The sequence below is a fragment of the Macrobrachium rosenbergii genome, chromosome 30, assembly GCF_040412425.1.
Source record: "Macrobrachium rosenbergii isolate ZJJX-2024 chromosome 30, ASM4041242v1, whole genome shotgun sequence".
Lineage (NCBI taxonomy): Eukaryota > Metazoa > Arthropoda > Malacostraca > Decapoda > Palaemonidae > Macrobrachium > Macrobrachium rosenbergii.
In genome coordinates, this window is record NC_089770.1 from 19,922,576 (window position 1) to 19,944,194 (window position 21,619).

A 21,619-nucleotide genomic window follows, 5' to 3' on the forward strand; every position below is an offset into this window, starting at 1 on the left:
TTCAGACATACTTGCATGAACAATCTCATTCCAGAGGGAGGCCTTCTCTGCTGAGTGTTTGTGTTTACAGAAATCCATTCAAAAAAATATTCAGACCATGGGAATTGTAGTCTAGAACTTTCATAGATGCACTGTCTACAGACAAGTAACTTTAATATCTGCATATCTTTGTGTCTGGTGCTGCTCGCGTCGATCTTGGAACTATGTGCAATGCCCAACAATCATGTCCATCACTGCCCATCCACTACCATTCCCCACAAAGAACTGCTGGTATAAGGAATGATCATTTTCCTGCCCTGTTCTCTGGCCAGTGAAGAACTTCCACTGTGGTTGAGAGTTTATGAGTGGTATTTTCCATTGGATAATTCTCTCACAATATCTCCCTTCCACTCACACTCAGTAGGGACCTTGCATGACAACAATTCTTTCTGGGTATTTCATAGGTGTTTTGTGTGCCACTACCCATTACACACCAAAGCATTTTACCAAATTTGTACCTCAACAACCCCACATGATCCCTAAGACAGGTTACCAAAGAGTATATAGGCAGTAGCCCTCTTTACTACCACCACTGTGAAGGAGACAAGCCAGCACACTCACATGGAGAGACAGGTCTGCATGTCCTACCGCTGCAGAAAAAACAAAGCTGGTGGGAACCACAGACAAGAACATACAGCAGCTTACATATGATCATGTCTTACCACCTTAACTGCTGGCTGCTGATCAGAACTGACCAGTGCACAGCCATTATGGTAATTCTTTGGTATATCTGTATATCCCAAACGATCTCTGCATATTGAGAAAGACCATATCCTGAAGAGAGGAAGCTGACACACCAGCTCACCCTGGATTAGTCTCATTATCCAGAAGCAGTCCTAAATTCACACAGCAGTAGCTAAACTGGAAAACCAGTCGCAGTACTCTGCAATGGTGCAGTACCCAGTACTCCGCAATGGTGCAGTACCCAGTAGCAAAAACACATCTTATGAAAGCACAGGTAGCGCATACAGTTGACCTCAAGTATTCTTGGTTCAGGATTCGCAGCTTCACCGATTTGCAGATTTTTCTGTGGAACATATCTCCAAATTATTTGCGGAAAATTCGCCTGTTCGCAGATTTTATCGTAGAGCAATATTAACTAATTCCTGTATTTTCATGTTACAGTCAACCCCTGGTATTAAAGGGGGAAAGGGACCACAACCAACGGCGAATAGCTAAAAATCCATGAATGCTTGACATCCTCATCTAAAAAAAGCTGATAACTGCTTATTTTAATAGCTCAAACACCAGAGACCCCCTCTAAAAATGCTTGTAACTGCCTATTTTAAATACCAAATATACCTAAATAACATCCTTAAACACTTTAATATTTCAAAGTCATCTTACATTACCCGATGAAAATATATGACTTACAGCTACAGAGAGAGAGAGAGAGAGAGAGAGAGAGAGAGAGAGAGAGAGAGAGAGAGATACCCTTCATGTCAATGTCAAAATAATCTACAGTCCCCTCTTGTTTATCTACCAGAATAAGACTGGGATTTCCACAGAATTATGCTAAAATCTTACCAAATTTACTATATTTTACCATATTTTCCTAGTTATTGAAATGCAAAAAGTTGTAGTCATAGAAAGGAAAATATGAAAAATGAATGACACAGTAATGTCACATTTACATATAAAACTATACAAAACAAATAAACATACATGTTACATACGCATAAAAAATCTCCCTCTCTCAGAGAGAGAGAGAGAGAGAGAGAGAGAGAGAGAGAGAGAGAGAGAGAGAAGAGAGAGAATACAACTCACCCATCTGAATCCTATACACAAAGCACCTGAACTACAAGCTTTGTGATTGGCTATTTCCCATCCTCCCAGCCAATAGCATGTAGTCATGGAGAGGGAGGGCTGGTTTGCCACAACCTCTGTGATTGGCTACTTCCAACTCCTCCAGCCAATAGTGTATTGTCATGGAGCCTACATCAAGGCAATAAAAAAATTGTAACACATACATATGCATGCATTCACTCATTCGGTGATGGCTTTGTGAACTTCCTGGAGTTGTTTCATATTTTTAATGATACAGTAATTCATATTTCATTGAAGGAGAGAGAGAGAGAGAGAGAGAGAGAGAGAGAGAGAGAGAGAGAGAGAGAGAGAGAGAGAGAGAGAGAGAGAGAGAGAGAGACACACTCCCATGAGAGAGAGAGAGAGAGAGAGAGAGAGAGAGAGAGAGAGAGAGAGAGAGAGAGAGAGAGAGAGAGAGAGGTAGGTGTTGCCTTAGTTAAATATCAAGAGTTTACATGTATACCTTAAACTATCATCCTAAAATACGTTACAGTAATATTTTATTATTTCAATATCACTTTAATATTTTAATATTTCAATATCACTTTAATATCATTTCAGTAAGGAGGGCTCTCTTGTAGAGAGGGGAGAAAAAGCCAGTTTGTTACCAGTGCAAAGCTTAAAAACCTGTTTCTTTCCAAAGGCTTTCATAATTCTCTCTCTCTCTCAATTGAGAAATACATGTACCTAACAAAGTTGCTGATAACCGAAAATTGGCGATTTTCGCTTATTGTCACGCCATTGGAATGGAACCCCCGCCAATAACCGGGGACTGCCTGTATTTAAGTATGCATTAAAAAAAAAAATTATATTTTGCTGTTTGCATAACATTAACCCTTAAACGCTGAGCCTCTATTTACAAAAACGTCTCCCGTATGCCGGCGGGGTTCGGTGAATTAGCGCCGAAGCGGAAAAAAAGTTTTTTAAAAAAAATCACAGCACATTGTCACTGCCTGAAGTTTAGTATGCAACCATCAGAAATGAAAAAAAAATATCATATATAAATATTGGAATATATGACAGCGAAAAAAAAAAACTCATATAATTGTATACAAATCGCGCTGTAAGCACAACGGTTAAAGCAAATGAGTTAATTTTTTTTAGTTGTATTGTACACTAAATTGCAATGGTTTTGGTATATAACAAATTGTAAAACGATCAAAGCAACACAGAGAAAATATTATCACAAAATGATGAATGAATTCGTAACCTGCGGACGTAAATAAATGTTTTTTTCAAAAATTCACCATAAATCGAAATATTGTGCTAGAGACTTCCCGTTTGTTGAAAAATGAAGCTAATTGATTGAATATTACAAGACTGTAAGTGTTTTTGCTTACAATTGTAGTTTTCGACCATTTCGGTCGAGTTAAAGTTGACCGAAAGTCGAATTTTTTCTATTTATCATGATTTATATGAAAATATTTCAAAACATAAAAGCTACAACCATGAGTTATTTTCTGTTGTATTGTACATGAAATTGCACACATTTTCATATATAAAACTTTATGTAATGACTAATATAAAACGGTGCAAATATTACGACAACGAGACGAAAGAATTTCTAAGATGTTCGGCCGAGTTACCAGCGCAGCGTAAGGAAAATGTTTTTAAAAAAATTCACCATAAATCGAAATATTGTGCTAGAGACTTCCAATTTATTGCAAAATGAAGGTAAACGATTGAATATTACTAGAATGTGAGAGTTTTTAGCTTACAATTACGTTTTTTTACCATTTCGGTCGAGTTAAAGTTGACCGAAGGTTGAAATTTTGGCAGTTATTGTGATTTATGTGAAAATATTTCAAAACTGATAAAAGCAACAACCATGAGCTATCTTCTGTTGTATTCTACATGAAATTGCACACATTTCCATATATAAAAGTTTATGTAACGACTAATGTAAAACGATGCAAACATTACGACATGACTTAAAGAATTTCCGAGATGTTCGGCCGAGTTACCGCACGCAGACGTAAGGAAAAAGTTTTTTTTTTCAGAAATTCACCATAAATCGAAATATTGTGCTAGAGACTTCCAGTTTGTTGCAAAATGAAGGAACATGATTGAATATTACTAGAATGTAAGAGTTTTAGCTTATAATTGCGTTTTTTTACCATTTTGGTAGAGTTAAAGTTGACCAAAGCTAGAAATTTTGGCAGTTATCATGATTTATATGAAAATATTTCAAAACTGATAAAAGCTACAACCATGAGTTATTTTCTGTTGTATTCTACATGAAATTGCGCACATTTCCATATATAAAACTTTATGTAACGACTAATATAAAACAGTGCAAACATTACGACAACGTGATGAAAGAATTTCTGGCGGACGTAAGAAAAAGTTTTTCAAAAATTCACCATAAATCAAAATATTGTGCTAGAGACTTCCAATTGGTTGCAAAATGAAGGTAAATGATTGAATATTACTAGAATGTAAGAGTTTTAGCTTACAATTGCATTTTTTTTACCATTTCGGTCGACTCAAAGTTGACCGAAGGTTGAAATTTTGGCAGTTATCGTGATTTATATGAAAATATTTCAAAACTGATAAAAGCTACAACCATGAGTTATTTTCTGTTGTATTGTACATGAAATTGCACACATTTTCATATATAAAACTTTATGTAACGGCTAATATAGAACAGTGCAAAAATTACGACAAAATGACGAAAAGAATTTCTGAAATTTTTCGGCTGAGTTACAGCGGGCGTAAGAAAAAGTTTTTTTAAAAATTCACCATAAATCGAAATATTGTGCTAGAAACTTCCAATTTGTTGCAAAATGAAGGAATGAAGGTACATGATTGAATATTACTAGAATGTAAGAGTTTTAGCTTACAATTGCGTTTTTCGACCATTTCGGTCGAGTCAAAGTTGACCGAAGGTTGAAATTTTTTGTAGTCGACGTACAGTACGTCCACTTGGCACCCAAAAGACAATTTTAGTCGACGTATGATACGTCCAGTATGCGTTTAAGGGTTAATAACATGAAAATACAGTAATTAGTGAATACTGCTCGACAAAAAATCCATGAATTACTGAATTTTCTGTGAATAATTTGGAGATAAGTTCCATAGAAAAGTACACGAATAGGTGAAGCCGTGAATCCTGAACTGCGAATAGGCAGGGATCGACTGTATTTTCGTGACTAAATACATTTTTCATAAAAAAAAAATTATTTACCAATTATCAAATATTAATATTAATGTCAACTATGCAAAATATCAATAAAATGTATTTTTTTCAATGCATATTTAAATATTTCTTAACTCAGAGAGACAGAGAGAGAGAGAGAGAGAGAGAGAGAGAGAGAGAGAGAGAGAGAGAGAGAGAGAGAGAGACACTTATGTAAGCCTTGGAAAAGAAAGAGAGAGAGAGAGACTTATGTAAGCCTTGGAAAAGAAACAGTTTTCTCCCTCCTAATAGTACATCTAGTTATAGCGCTTACAGCTATGCCGCTCAGAAATGACACTGCAATGATATTAAAGTGATATTGAAATGATATTTAAGTGTTCTAGGTGATAGTTTAACGTACATTTGGTGTTTAAACTATCAAAATAGGCAATAGGCAATTATAACCATTTTTTGACGGGGTCTTTGGGGTTGGAACTATTAAAATAGACAGTTATAAGAGTTTTTTGAGGGGTGTCAAGTATTCACAGATTTTAACTATTCGAGGGTAGTTGTGGTCCCTATCCCCCACAAATACCGGGGGTTGACTGTATACACATACAGAGATCAACCTAGCCAGCATGAACATACACTGTATCAGATCCCATGATGCATACAAGCCCAAGTAATGCATGCTCAAGTGCAGGCCATGTGCATGGAGACTGCATAAGTACTTGCAACATACAGGCATAGGAAGTGCATGCACTTAGGCAAGCACAGTGCCCAAAGGTGTGTTGCCCAGGGCACATGCACAGGCACTCGATAAGTAAGTACAGATAATGCATGAACACAAGCAGGCAGCTGAGGTTATTGTATGAAAATTAACCATCCTAAAGAGACCCTGGATTGTAACTAGAGATCCAAAGAATCCAAAGGGCCAGTCATGAAGGTGGACCACTTCTTTCCCATGATACCTGGGGGTCTTGTAGGTGGACATGTAAGAAGAGTTGTGACTAGACTGACTACTCCAGGAACTCAGTCCCAAAATGGAGCAAGATCAGTGTTCCTCTTACTGGGCCACTCAGCACTCAAGAGCATCACAGAGGATATTCCAGAGGAGACCAGGGTATAATTATTATTACAGTATTATTATTATTATTATTATGAGGCTGAACCCCTATTCATATGGATCAAGCTCACAGGGGCCATTGACTTGAAATTCAAGCTTCCAATGAATGTGGCGTTCATATGAAAGAAGTAACAGAAGGTAATATGAAATACATAAAAAAAGATCAGTAATTATAAAAGAAAAAATAAATTAAGAAATTAATAAACAAATAGACAAAACTGTAAGTAAATTATTAAAATACATAAAGAATTGCATTGCATCTTTGCTTAAACTTTTGAAGTTCCAAATGCACAACATCCTCAGGGAGATGTTTCTTTGTCCAGCAGTGTGAGGAACAAAGGACCTCTGGAACTGAGGCACATTTACTGCGCACTGGTGCTGCTGTTCACAAATCCGGTTGCTCTCAGCAGGAAAGGAGAATCAGGGATCAATTGTGAATGTGAAAGATCTGTTAAAATACATCTTACGAAAAATTGACAAACAAGAGACCATCCGCATTGGTCCAAGTCATAGCTGCTAATGTTAGGAAACATAAACCTACCACCACAAACCACTCTATCTAAAAGGACAGGAATCTCTGGCAGAAGCAGACATCCATACTGGAGAACAGTATTCTAGTAAAGGAAGGGCAAATGACCAAAAACAAGTTGTATTGATTTTATCACTGTTATAAATATATGAGGCCTTAAGTATGCAATGCCTAACTTTTGTGCGGCATTTGCTGACACTTCCATTAGTTGTGTCTTGTAAGTAAGGTGTGAGTCAAAAGTTAAACCTAGAATAGTTAAAGCTTCAGACCCATTTAGCAGAGTCCCAGCCACTTGAAGGGGAGAATGGGTGGAAAATCTGTACAAGATCTGCTAATCAACAGTGTTTTCATTTTACTGGAGTTAAGCCCCATACCCCACTGACTACACCATTTACTAATCCACTCTATGTCACAACTGACATTAAGGGAAGTTTTATTTCTCACTTTACTAAACCCACATGTGCTGCATCATGGGCATACTGAACAATCTTGTTTTCCAGGCCAACATTAAAAATAACAGCAGACCAAGAACACTATCCTGTGGAACTCCAAACACAATAGGTCTTGGTTTGCTGAAGATCCTATCAATTTGCTGCTGCCTACCTATAAGGAAATCTTGAAGTAAACCTAAAACATATCCACCCACTCCAAGATTCTGAAGCTTATAAATACGTACCTTGTCATTTACTAAATCAAAAGCATTACTAAAATCTTTTGAATTACTCTACACTCAAAACTGTTATCACGGTTCTCTGGTAAATGGCATGTCAAAACTAAAAGAGCATAGCAGGTATACATAATTACTTCCTATCTGCATACTATCAGCTAACAATCCTTAGGATTCCACACGCTTATATAGTGGCTTAAAAATTTTCCTACATAGTAATACCTTGATCTTACACGATTTGAGCTGCATGAATTCACAGAAAAGCAAACTTTTCATTGGAACATAACTAGTTGTCATACATGATTTTTTCGCAGGCAAGCGACATTTGCGAATCCTTGAGAGAGGAGAGAGAGAGAGATAAGGGTTGTCCTTACTTACGAGAGTGAATTTATTTATCAATTATTAAGGAGAGAGAGAGAGAGAGAGAGAGAGAGAGAGAGAGAGAGAGAGAGAGAGAGAGAGAGAGAGAGAGAGAGAGAGAGAGAGAGAGAGATTGTCCTTACTTGAAATATCAAGTTAAATTATCTATGAATTATTACACAGACAGAGAGAATAACATGAGAGAGAGAGAGTGAGAGAGAGAAGTTACTTTTACGTTGGATTTCAAAAGATGGAAATTCATGATTTATGAAGGAAAAAGAAAGAAGAAAGAGAGAGAAGGTTTCTCAAAAGATCGGGAAATGATATTTGTTTGTTTAAAATATCACATAATTTACTATAGAAATGTATAAATTTTGTGTTGCAATTACAGTTTTATTATTATCATTCGAAGGAAATAGACCCTCTCTTAAGCAGGTCTTATTAAAAAAGATGGCTGTATTATGCAAATTTATCTTATACAGTATCTTTTCTATTTTCCTTATAATCTGCTTTTCAGGCTTAGCGATATCGGTCAGCAACTGGTCAATATTCATATTGGAAAAAGGACAGTGTGTGGAATGCAGGAAGTCTTTTATTGAAATATTCAATCAGAAATCCGCAGAATCCTTCGTTGTCTGGATTCAGATTCTACTACAGGTTGTGGTACCATTGACATGTTTCAACCATCTTGTTGGTCATCCTCTAGATGTGGTTGAGAAAGATCTGGAAAAACAAGGCACTTGGGTCGGTATTTATAGGGGGGTCCTGATCTGTGCTGTATTATGATTGGCTGCCCAGGGCAGGTCATCTCGGGGGGAGCCTTCTCTCCCATGCTGATGTTGGGGGGTCGTTTTGCATGCAAGCAGCATCGTACTGCTGGGAATGAATGGGAGAATTTTGATTCTCAGATGCGGAATTTTGATTCGCTCGTTTGCTGTGGGGGTCACTCGGTGCAGGTCTCCTGGCGGCCATGGGGAAGAGAAAGGTTTCCTGCGTAATGTTGAGGGTTGGTTTCTCCTTCCCAATGTGCAATGCTTCCAAGAGGCGCAGGTGGCGCCGAGCAACCCCCATAGCGAACGAGCAAATCAAAATTCCGCATCTGAGGATCGAAATTCTCCCATTCATCCCCTGAAAAACAACAGAGATTGTGTCATACTTCACAGCCCAGTCAAGAACCATGAATGCACAAGAACACAGAAGCTTCAACTCAATGATATATGGGAAAAGTGGCAGGTTACTTACAGGCGAGCGGGAAGTACCTTGTCCTTCATCTGCTTGCCACCAATTGATGACCTTGTTTCCTAAGCATCATCAACCATTTCCAGCTTGCACTGGGAATATTCTTATCTAAAAAACAAGGGTTTGTATTCTTGTAAGAACAAATATTGCTTCTGTATTATTCACAGGTCTTTCAAGACCCTGATGGCATCCATCATGTCTGTTTATGCTTATAGTGTAAGATGATATGTGCTGTTCTTACACATTCATCTACATTAGGGTGCAATTAAGAAAGAGCAGAATGTTTAACCACCCAATTATAAACATAAGGAAAAATCCAGTTTAAATTTAGTCTCTTACTTCAGAGCAAAAAAATCCAATCTAACTTGGATCAATGAAATAATTTAACATTATCATTATCCATAGGAAGACTATTGCCTCACATGAAGTATACCAAACCTACATTAACTGTCTTTTAACAACAGCAAAATATGTACCCAGACCCTTGAAACGTCTCAGAAAATGTAAAAGTATCAAATAATTTTACCTAGGATTTTTACTTTTAGTGAGTTGAGCCTCAGCCTCCTCTCTGAGCTTGAAGCCTTGGAGAACTTCGTAATGAAGCTGGGTAATCTCATTGGACAACTCTGAGGTCGTTGAAGCCATCTGTTTAATCCAAGAACTTTCTTCCACAAGTGAGCTTCTAATATCACCCATTTCATCTTTCGATCCAATCTGGAATAATAAAAATGGATATTGTTTCACTCACAAAATACAAGTTAATCAAAGGAATCCATTGAAAAAATGCTTAAATTTGCATTACAAAGTGACAGTCTCAATCTTAATTCTTCATAAACACTAACTGAGCAATGGGTAACATTTCTGAACTCCCAAAGGGCTTAATCATATGATCTGTTCTTAAATGAGAGGTGAAAATTGAAGCAAGGTAAAGTTAAAAAAGGACAGTTTGGGAACATGTGAAAATTAAAAGGCAGGAAACCATGTAACTGGAGCCTCCGATAGGAAAATGCAAAGAATCTTTAGTACAATCTAAATTATGCTATGCAAGGCACACACAAAGGTTCCCCTCAGGGATAATACTGCAAAACTGATTCATTCTACTAATGGCTCAAAGTACATTATTTAAATGACTGAATCTGAAAAACTTACCTCACAGTTGCTTTCTATATTACTGTGATTTTCAATCTCTTCCTCAAACTGTGACAAGATCGACGATATCACGTTAATCAGTATTCTATCACCAGTTTCCTTCTCTTTACTAGGAGCAGGTGTCACAGTTGTCAGTGGACTAGCCGATTTACTGCTTGGGTGACTTTCAGCCACCTTAGGCAATGGACTGGAAGGAATAGGAGATGGAGTCTGCGATTTTAAGGGTGTTGTAACAATGGGGACCATCCCACTTGGCTTCCCCTCCCCATTTGATCCTGTTGCCATGTTAACCTTCAGTGCATCTTTGTTATCACATGTCTTGGGAGCTAACAGACCTGCCTGAGTACTGGTTGCGCTACTGAATTGCACTGGAGAAGATTTTCCTAGCGTCATTCCTCCTCCAAGCCCCGCAGTAACTGGGGCCTGTGTGGTGAACTTTGACAAAAGAGGGGTTTTGTTCTGAGCTGGCATTCCAAACAGGGAACCTCCAAACATGGACGGAGCAGAGGCAGTTCCATCATTTGAAGGTAATGGCTTGGGGGATTCAACTTTGTTTCCACCAAGAGGCATGGAAGGCACCGTGCTGGAAATAAATGTTTCTTGTAATCTCAGAATGTTCTGTGTTTTATTAAGAAAACAAGCAAGCATTGCATAAATATAATTCAGTTGAAAGTGTGTTTATCAAGGCAATTGAAAACCCAAAACATTTTCTATAGCACACTAATAAGATGTGACATTTTATATGATCTATCATTTTTAAAATATCTAAGCACAATAATATGCACATTTCCCATAATTCATGAATGTTTTGGGTTACTACATTGAAAAAAAAACTGGCAAAGTACAGAAATACACTATACAAAAAAAAATGAAAATATTAAAAAAGATTAAAACACTAATTGAGATTCACATGCGCCTGTTCAATAAAAATGCATTTGTACCTAATTTGAACTTCTGACAATCCCTGATTTTTCTACATGACTATGCAGATTGTTCCATAATTTGGACATAGTTGGAGAATCTTCTAGAAAACTAGGTAATACTGAGCCTCAAAAAAAAAAAAAAAAAAAAAAAAAAAAAAAAAAAAAAAAAAAAAGCGAGTGTCATTACCATACCTCACAAAAAAAAAAAAATTATGAGACTGTCATAATTAACTGTATTTCTTGTACAGGTTGACCATCACTAATCCGGCAATCAGTAGTCCAGAACAATCAGTAATCCAGCACAAATTTCAGCTAGAGTAATTTCTAATGTTTCCGCACTAATTTTCAAATTTCCCAGGTCGCTGCGCTAACTCGCTCGCCGGCCGCTTCAATTTGGTGGCGTAGTGTGCTGCATCAACAAACTGGTAGCCTAGCCTACATTATACTGAACTCTATTCACATATTAACAGTATTATACAAACGTCAACATAATGAATGTGCATCTTTTTCATGGATCTTTTAAAAAGTTATGCTTTACTACATTGTTTCCAATTGCGTATATTCTCATATTGCTTTTGTATTATAAATTGCAATCAATGTTTTGTTTTGGGAATCGATATCAACGCATTTAACCAAGTTCAAAGCACTTTTCTTGCTTCTAGTTAGCGTAAATGAATATGGATAGTTTATTTATTTGGGACAAGGATATTTTTCGTTATACGAAGTGTTTTTAAGTCGAAATATAACTTAAATAGGTCTCGTTGTGAAATTAATTTAGCTATTTTTTCGTTAATATATGACGTTTGCGGGAATCGCGGCTGGCCGCTTTGGGGGCATGTTTTTTTTTTTTTTTTTTTTTAAAAAAATCAAGATTCCGTTCGCTATTTTCTCTTGATTTCATCATAATACGAGCTTTACGTATTTATCTTTTATCGGCGTGAAAACAGTAGTAATTTGTATTCTTTCATGCCCAGTAGTTTTGATTAAAATACATTCTCTCCAGTTTTATTTACAGTCGATTTCATCCATGTTGCCAATGCACGATAATTTATAGTCATTAGCAGCTTGAATATTGCTTTCTCAGCTTCAGCTACAACTTGCAGCTTAAAGTTACTGTAGCAGTATATTTCCCTGCCGATCTTTTCTCCAAAGCAAACAAGGGTATAGTGTAAAAAATATTTAAGTCATTAACGTCATTTGTAACATAACTACTGTAACTGTGTATTACCGTATGATGGTTGAAATACAAGCACAACAGTTGTTATCCGATACGATTATTAGCAAAACAACAGTTTCCCGTTCGGTTGTTTATGGCTGTACACAGTTACGCAAGAGTATAACGTTACTAACAATACTTTTATCATTCTCTTTTCCTTTTTTAACTAGCAGATGGAATAAAGAGATGGAGGAAAAGAAGTTGGTCTATTGTAAGTTGGTCTCTCTCGCTGCCTGCGACTGCGCGAAATCTAAAAATATTTCCTAAATATTTTCGTATCGGTAATAATTGCTAACCCCATTTTTTTTGCAAATGAAGATGAGATGGACAGGATATGTTTTTCATACTCAATTTGCAGACAAAAGTGACAATTATAATTCTGAATGTGTGGCATATAGTTTATAGTTAAAGAAACACTGTCACAAAAAATCTGGGAGGGATCCAATACCCTAGATCTAGAAACAGTCATAGTTTTGAGTTTCACTTAGTTTCAATTTTATTCCACATGTGCACCATGTAATAATTTGAGCTAAACCATTGTTCAAAGAATCTGTAACCTCATCTACAATCAGATGGGATCAATGCATATACTGTAAACCCCCTGTATTCGCGTTCTCATGATTCGCAGATTTCTCTTTGGAACATACACGAGCACTATGTGCGGAAAATTCACCCATTCGTGGTATTTTTCAGAGAAATGTTCACTAATTACTGTATTTTCGTATCATTTTCTTGACTAAACACACTTTTTGTGATAAAACTATTATAATACTCAAGTATAAGCATTTTTTGAGGGTTTTTGTTGTGTTTGAACTATCAAAATAGGCAGTTCAAAGTGTTTTTAGAAGTGTTTAAAGTATTCACGGATTTTAGATATTTGCGGGGGGGGGGGGTTATAGTACACATCCCCCCCAAATATGGGGGGTTTACTATAATGGAGCATCATGTAAAAAGTCTTTTAATAATTTCTTTAACTATTATCAATAAAAGAATGTATACACTGAATATGTCAATTAAACTATGTTCATGACAGACTCTGTTGTTGTTGGCCAACAGAGATAACGATACACTGAAAGAACTACACAGGCAGTCCCTAGTTAATGGTGGGGTATGGTTCCCAGTCAAGCGCTCTAACCAAAAATCACTGATAACTGAAAGTCGCCGAAAACAGCGCTGATAAACAGCTTAACGGCGCCATTAACCAGTTATTTGTGCCAATAAACCGCTTACCGGCGCTGAAAATCTTGTTAACGACATTGCCTGTCAAGTGCCATAATACTGAAATGCCGTTAACCAGTGACCCTGGTAAGCGGGGACTGCTGTACAGGTAGTCCCCGGTTTACGGTATCAGTTCCGTTTCCAGCGGCACGCCATAAGCCAAAAATCACTGTAAACTGGAACATCATAATAATAATGGGAATAAATGGCGCTTAAAGTGCCATTACACTGAAAGAACTATATACTGGCAGCCCACGTTTCATGGCAGGGATTCTGTTTCTGGCGGCACGCCATGAGCCGAAAATAGGAACGTCATAATTATAATAGGAACAAATAGCACTTACAGTGCCGTCACGGCGCCATAAGTGCCGTAAACTGGGTAATGGCACTGAAAAATCAGGTTAACAGCGCCATGAGCCAAGCACCATAAAGTCAAAACGCCAAAAAGCGAGACAGCATTAACATGGTGACTCCCTGTAATCTTAAGATACATCCAGCTCTGGGTTACTTGCATAAATAATAAGCAAATGCTGTATGTGGATTGTAGCTGAACTTCCAGAGCTCATTTTGAAAAATTAAATGAGAACTTGCATGAAGTTACACAGACATATGCACCTCAAAGATTTACTAATCCATCCGAGCAGACAAATTAAAAACAAAATACATACATCACATATCAATCATTTCTGTTCTTGAATTAGCTGGTGTTGGTGCTACTTACAACTTTAGCCGATAGCCTACCATATAACCTATTTGAACAAGTTTCCCGAGTGGCTGGTGTTTAACCTTTATAGCTCAAGTATTCATCATCTGAATCTAGTTTGGTTACCACCTAAGGTAAACAGATTCATCTCTACATTATTTCAACCTTTGAATAACCTGAACATTTCTTTTAACTGACCTCATAATGCTGTCCAGATACAAACTGAGGCAATATAGCCTTCTATGAAATCTGAAGTGTTACTCTTAAGTGAGGTCTAACTAGTGCATTACATAAGGTTAGTATTGTCTTCTTTTTATTCCCATTAGTAAATGACATATAATGCATCATAGTATTTTCTCATATTTCTTTTAAACAAATTGCTTAGAAAGTTGTCAGAGACAATCGACAATTATTGATTGATCTTTCTCTTGTTGATAACTCTTAGTAGGTCATACATGATAATCATCTTTTTATAAGCAATGTGGCTGACTTTACCATTATCTCAACTGAATGGCAACTGCTATTTTACCAGCCATTTATCTTGTTTTCCTGGTTTTCTTGCAGCTATTTTAATTACTGTATCTTTAGCAGCACCGATACCCATCAGCAAACTTGTTCATTTTGTTTATCAGCCCAAGTCCAAGTTATTTACATAGCTAATATAGAAAAAAGGAACAAGCACTAAACCCTGAGTCAATTCGACTGTGACATACTGCCTACAACAGGATGTCTATTTTCACCAATGGTACCTAGACTCCTTCCACTTGCCATTTATCATTTATATTGCACTTTAAATTATTTTTAGGATATCAAGATAAAAAATACCTAGACATTTCTTTTACGGTCACAATTTTTAGTAGAATCAATGTCTTCGCTGTGCTATAGCTGGTGAAAGGAGGAGGAGCAGCAGGCATAAAACAGTATAAATACGCATAAGCAGTACCAATAAGACTATTTCAGAGTGGGTGGATGGCTAAATGGAAGTATGTTATCAAACTGACTTACCATTACTGTGCATGAGGAGAAAGTTACTTAATATTTTCTAACTGGCCCAAATTCTTAGTTACTGTATGCCAATCCAAAACTTACTACCTATTTGATTTGAACCCCTCCCTATTTATGATCAAAATTTCTAGTTAATGAAAATCTGCACAATACCAAAACTCATAAAGTACTATAAAAAGATAATGGATAGAATAAAACAAAATAAATTACACTACAATGACAAATATGTAAAATTTCAACTTTACAAAGGCAATACTGTACATGCAATCCATAAATCAGCTAAAATGTGAAAATTTCTATGACAAAATTACTTATTTGGATACTTACCTACTGTTGAAGTTAGCTTACATCTTTGCGCCATTGGGTGCGATCAACATTCAAAATAAATAAAAGATACAACTGTTCAGCCAAGCGAACTAAAAGCTTTTTAATGAGGGGTTAAAGCTTCTAAACATTCCTGTCTGTTGTGTGATCCTTCCTAGTAAGTACTGTCTATCTCATAGAGTACTAATTACTCCTGTGCATGTGGGTCGAAAGCCCACAACCAACATTCCGGAACTCAAGTCTCAAAAGATGTCTTATCCTGAGGTAAGTTTAAAACCTTAAGTACTATGTCCAAATCCCATCCTAAACCATAATAGGAAGATTTGAAATTTCCAGCTCAAAACATCAGAAAATCTCCTTCAAAGCTAACATAAAGACAATATAAAGTAACTTCCTTTGATTGCTGAGACAGACAACTACTTTGTGTACCCAAGATGCTGGAAGAAATATCTAGTGGTGCGGATGCTAGATATCCCTTTGGACAAGCACCAAGATCTATAAACTTACCAGTAAAAGCTCTAGGTTGTTGATAAGCTGCTGGCTCATATCTACAGTCCAACTCCCTGACATTAAATATTTCTCAGAATGGCTCCCCAACCTGGTTCCAAGACATCTACGGACAATGTAAAGTCTGGGTTCTTGAGGTAAAGAAGCAGACCCATCAGCAATTTTGACCTATCTCCCCACCAATGACGAGAACCCAAAAGATCTGAAGTAGCTACTACTAAAGTGGAATCTTGAAAACATGACCTGTTCCAAGATGACATGAAATGAAGCTGATAACTTCTCTAAAGAGGCCATGCATACCAATAGAGACAGCCATTTCTAGGCTGGAAGATTTTCTAAAGACAAAATCCTCTCAACAGTAGTAAAAAATTGTTTACACATCTCTCTATTGCAAAAAAACCTAAAAGAGAGAGAGAGAGAGAGAGAGAGAGTCGATCTTTATCCCCATTCAAACAACTGGCTCGATCAGAAAATGCATAATTTGTCGACACTGATCAAAATGCCCAGCCCCAAGGCCAGACAGAAGAAAATCCTCCACCCTCAAGATCGCCTGAAGCAAGTTAGCCAGAACCAGTAGTCCAAATATAGGATGACTCCATCACTCTAAAGGCGCCCAACACATGGGCGAATACTTGTGGTGCCATGCTCAGATCAAAGCATGGCTGAGAATTAGTAGATCTCCTCTCTGAAGGCAAAGTGTAGATACTTCCTCAAATGAGGATGGATCGAGATGTGAAAGTACACATCCTACATACTGATGGAAACCACCTTCACCCTTCCGAATGGCTGCCATCAAAAAGGGAGTAAAAGAGACAAACTTGTTGAGGCTTGAAATGTCCAATACTGGCAAGACCCTAGATTGAAGAATTCAAAGATTGTGCTAAGAATTCTCTACTCTCCTGATTCAAGACATCTTAGACGATGGCCTTAAACACTTCGGGTTAAAAGTGAAAATAATGAGACGCGTCACAAACAGCTACAGTACTTACGGTTGAGCTGGACTACTTCGTAAAATAAATATGAACACCTGTTCCTGTTACTTTACAACAGAGTTGCTAAAAAGAATAAGGCATTCCTCTCTAAGCTTCGGAAATAGGTCTATCAAGGTGAGGGTAAAACTCCGATGCCTCAACAAGAAATCCTGCCCCTTCAGGACTAACACTTATATAACTATTATTATTTTTATCATTATTACTTATGTATCTGCATATACAGTATACATATACATACATATATACACATATTTACATATATTTTTTCTCACAGTAGTGAAGCTGATATTTTTTCTCACAGTGATGAAGCTGCTGTGCTAAGAACGAAATAACGACTTCAAAAGTAATTCCACCTCACAATCAGGCTCACGGTGCCTCACCGATTAGAGAAGTCTTTGCTTCCATGGTGCAATAATAATAATAATAATAATAATAATAATAATAATAATAATAATAATAATAATAATAATAATAATAATAATAAAAACTTGCATGTTGAACACAGAATGGTGAAAAACTGAGATTGTACCGATGTCCTAACACACGCCTCTTAAGTAAGTTCATAAAACTGGAAATCGATGCACTGACATTCAAAGAACCAGCTTACGAGATCGCCTCAAAATGTGTCTTATCAGAATCAGTTTTAACTTCATGCTTGTTTTAACAGGAGCCAAAGTAGAAGCATATAAAAGAGTACTGGTCAATGAATTCATCTTTGGCAGAAGGAAGTGAAGCCAGAACAACATGAACTATGAATTGCTTTAACACTGAAGGAGAATCAACCAAATCAAGAGAATATAGAATACATATCGAATTTAAGCCAAAGGCCAAGTGGTGGGACCTATGAGGTCATTCAGCACTGAAATGGATACTTACAGTAAACAGTTTGCAAGGTGTAACAGGAGGAAAACCTTGCAGTTACACTATGAATCAACTGTTATGAGAGGGTGGAAAGTTAGATGGAAGAAAGAGAATATGAACAAAAGTATACAGTAAAAGGAATGAAAGGGTTGCAGCTAAGGGCCGAAGGGCCATTGCTAAGAATCTTAAGTAGTGCCTACAGTGCACAACCATGAGGTGCAATGACAGCACTATCCCCTACAGGGTCAACCAAATCAAGGTTGAAAACCATCAAGTCTAAAGTAAAACCCAAGATGGTAGAAAATGCTAAGTCCACGAGCAAAGATGGTGCGATAAATGCCAGAGGAGACATACCCGGGAATGTCAACAATGACATCACAGGATGCCAGTGGTAAGTACCAGACAGCTGGATGGGAGAAGGTACAGGGTTCTCGCATGACTTCACCACAGAACAAGGATGACAGACAAAGCTGGCTGCACCAAACTATAGGTGGCAATTGCTGAGGAGCAGGAGCCTGTGCCAGCACAAGGATGGCTTCATCTATATAAATAAGGGGTGGAAGAGGAAAAACCACTAGTACAAATAAGAACAGTTGTCAAAAGGTGACAATTACAAGATGACAGAGAAGGAAACTGAGTAAGGGGGGGAGGGGTCAATGTCAAAAACGAAGTATAATGACAATACAGGGCATGTACATGATTAACAACAAAAGTACTAACGAAGTAATTGTAATATTATGTCTATAATCCCTAGATAACTTCACCAGTTCACACCCAACACTATCACTCTCCAAAAAAGGATAAGTGAGCCGGTAAATGTGAACCCTAAATGCTACCTAACAAATCCTTTGGAGAATGGTTGAAATTGATCCAGAAGACAGCTGAGAGAGAGGTGGCAAAGGGCACAGACCTTAACCCCAAGATAAGCCTTTGCTCCCTGACAGCAGAGAAGACCAACAGAGGGCAGTCTACAGGAGAGAGAGAGAGATTTACCTACCAGTTTTCTCTCGAACCACATAAGGAGCATTAAGTGAGAGCAGAGGGAGTGAGAGAGGAATCAACTTTTCAGGCAATGGAGGAGGAGAAGAAGCAACACTGGAAGAAAAAGGAAGCCTGAGTAGGCTTATGGCTGGCCCTAACAAATTGTCTCCATAATCTATCAGCCTCTCACATCTCCCAATACTTCACAAAATTATTCATTCTCTCATCAGACCACTCCTTACTTTCTTCGCAAGAAGAAAAAGCACACTCATATCCCTACAGGTAAGCTAACAAACACAATGTGACCATCAAGCACAACCTAAACATTTACACAAAACTCATTCCTATAAAGCCTACTGCAAAACTAGAAAACAAGCACAATACCATACAGGAGGAAATCAGCCTGAAATAGTAAAAATTATTACCAACAATTTACACCATATGCACAAGGAGACAGCAAGAAGAATTCTGACATGAACATAAACATTCCAATGCCACCTGGTGGGAAACAAGTAATTATAGAGACAGTCCTTGTGGGTCGGCAAAGCATTATTCTTTTGTTTATTTTGAATGCCAATAACACCGAATGGTGAAAAAGTAATACAACTTGCATGTCGAAATTGAGCCCTATTTCTAACAGTGAATACATACCTTGAAAATGCACTTTTTGTTGTAGATGGTATAGTTACAGTCGGCTTCGCAAATGAAAAGGGTGTCCCTGAACCCTTATATTGTTCAGCTGTACGATGTCCCATCTTAGGTAAAGTTTCTGCTGGTACAACTAAGGCTTCAGCTCCTGAGCGATTATTTATTATATGAAAAATGTTGAGTTCTCCACCTGTAGACATGCAGTAAATCACGGGACCAGGGCCAGAGGTCTTGTCATCTACAAAAAGAGAGGAATAGCTTTATGGAAAAACAAACTTAACTAAAGTATGAAATTTGAGTACATATTCACAGAGAAGTATGCAGGGTAACATTGGGAAGGGGTATAAATATAGGTGTGGTGGAACAGACATGCAAAGAGCAACTGAAGAGAGAAGAGCCTTCAAATTCTGGCAGAGGACAGGCAAGGAAGAGAATAAACAAGGAAAAGCTTTGGGAGGCAAAAAGGCAGGTGGCAGAGGCAAAAAAGTGTAGTTGGGAGGAATGGAATCAATCTAAACACAACAGACAAATAGTAATCATTCAAGATAGTATAGTTAATGGCAAAGATGCGAAAGCACAAAAATATCCAAAGATGAAAATGGAAAATTAAATATGGAAATAAAGATACATGAAAATGGCCTAGAGGATGTGGCAAAATCGAGGAATCCGTAACGAACATTAAACAGATGCAGTTAACCCTTAAACGCCTACTGGACATATCATACGTCGACTAAAATTGTCTGTTGGGTGCCAAGTGGACGTACTGTACGTCGACTACAAAAAATTTCAACCTTCGGTCAACTTTGACTCGACCGAAATGGTCGAAAAACGCAATTGTAAGCTAAAATTCTTACATTCTAGTAATATTCAATCATATACCTTGATTTTGCAACAAATTGGAAGTCTCTAGCACAATATTTCGATTTATGGTGAATTTTTGAAAAAACCTTTTTCCTTATGTCCGCGCAGTAACTTGGCCAAAAATTTCAGAAATTCTTTCATCATTTTGTCGTAATTTTTGCACTGTTTTATATTAGCCATTATGTAGTTTTATATATGAAAATGTGTGTAATTTCATGTAAAATACAACAAAATACAACCCATGGTTGTAGCTTTTATCAGTTTGGAAATATTTTCATATAAATTTCGATAACTGCCAAAATTTCAACCTTTGGTCAACTTTCACTCGACCGAAATGGTAAAAAAAAACGCAATTGTAAGCTAAAACTCTTACATTCTAGTAATATTCAATCATTTACCTTGATTTTGCAACAAATTGGAAGTCTCTAGCACAATATTACGATTTATGATGAATTTTTGAAAAAACTTTCTCCTTACGTCCGCGCCAGAAATTCTTTCGTCACGTTGTCGTAATGTTTGCACTGTTTTATATTAGTCGTTACATAAAGTTTTATATATGGAAATGTGCGCAATTTCATGTAGAATACAACAGAAAATAACTCATGGTTGTAGCTTTTATCAGTTTTGAAATATTTTCATATAAATCACGATAACTGCCAAAATTTCAACCTTCGGTCAACTTTAACTCTACCAAAATGGTAAAAAAAACACAATTATAAGCTAAAACTCTTACATTCTAGTAATATTCAATCATGTACCTTCATTTTGCAACAAACTGGAAGTCTCTAGCACAATATTTCGATTTATGGTGCTGAAAAAAAAAAAAAAAAAAAAAAAAAAAAAAAAAAAAAACTTTTTCCTTAAGTCTGCCCGCGGTAACTCGGCCGAACATCTCAGAAATTCTTTCGTCACATTGTCGTACTGTTTACATCGTTTTACATTAGTCGTTACATAAACTTTTATATATGAAAATGTGTGCAATTTCATGTAGAATACAACAGAAAATAATTCATGGTTGTAGCTTTTATCACTTTTGAAATATTTTCACATAAATCATGATAACTGCCAAAATTTCAACCTTCGGTCAACTTTAACTCGACCGAAATGGTCGAAAAATGCAATTGTAAGCTAAATCTCTTACATTCGAGTAATATTCAATCATTTACCTTTATTTTGCAATAAATTGGAAGTCTCTAGCACAATATTTCGATTTATGGTGAATTTTTGAAAAAAACATTTTCCTTACGTCCGCGCGGTAAATCGGCCGAACATCTCAGAAATTCTTTCGTCATGTTGTCGTAATGTTTGCACCGTTTTATATTAGTCGTTATATAAACTTTTATATAT

General features: G+C 36.9%; 1 protein-coding gene across 1 annotated transcript in view; it reads right to left on the bottom strand.

Annotated features, from left to right (window-relative positions):
* Nup214 (nuclear pore complex protein Nup214) overlaps window positions 1–21,619 on the bottom strand; it is a 96,585-nt gene that overhangs the window by 40,249 nt on the left and 34,717 nt on the right. Inside the window, exons 8-10 of the mRNA XM_067131969.1 lie at window positions 19,415–19,649; window positions 10,034–10,616; window positions 9,411–9,598 (exon numbers count right to left, since the gene is read on the bottom strand). Of these exons, the coding sequence (XP_066988070.1) occupies window positions 9,411–9,598; window positions 10,034–10,616; window positions 19,415–19,649 (1,006 nt within the window). The remainder of the gene's footprint in view (window positions 1–9,410; window positions 9,599–10,033; window positions 10,617–19,414; window positions 19,650–21,619) is intronic.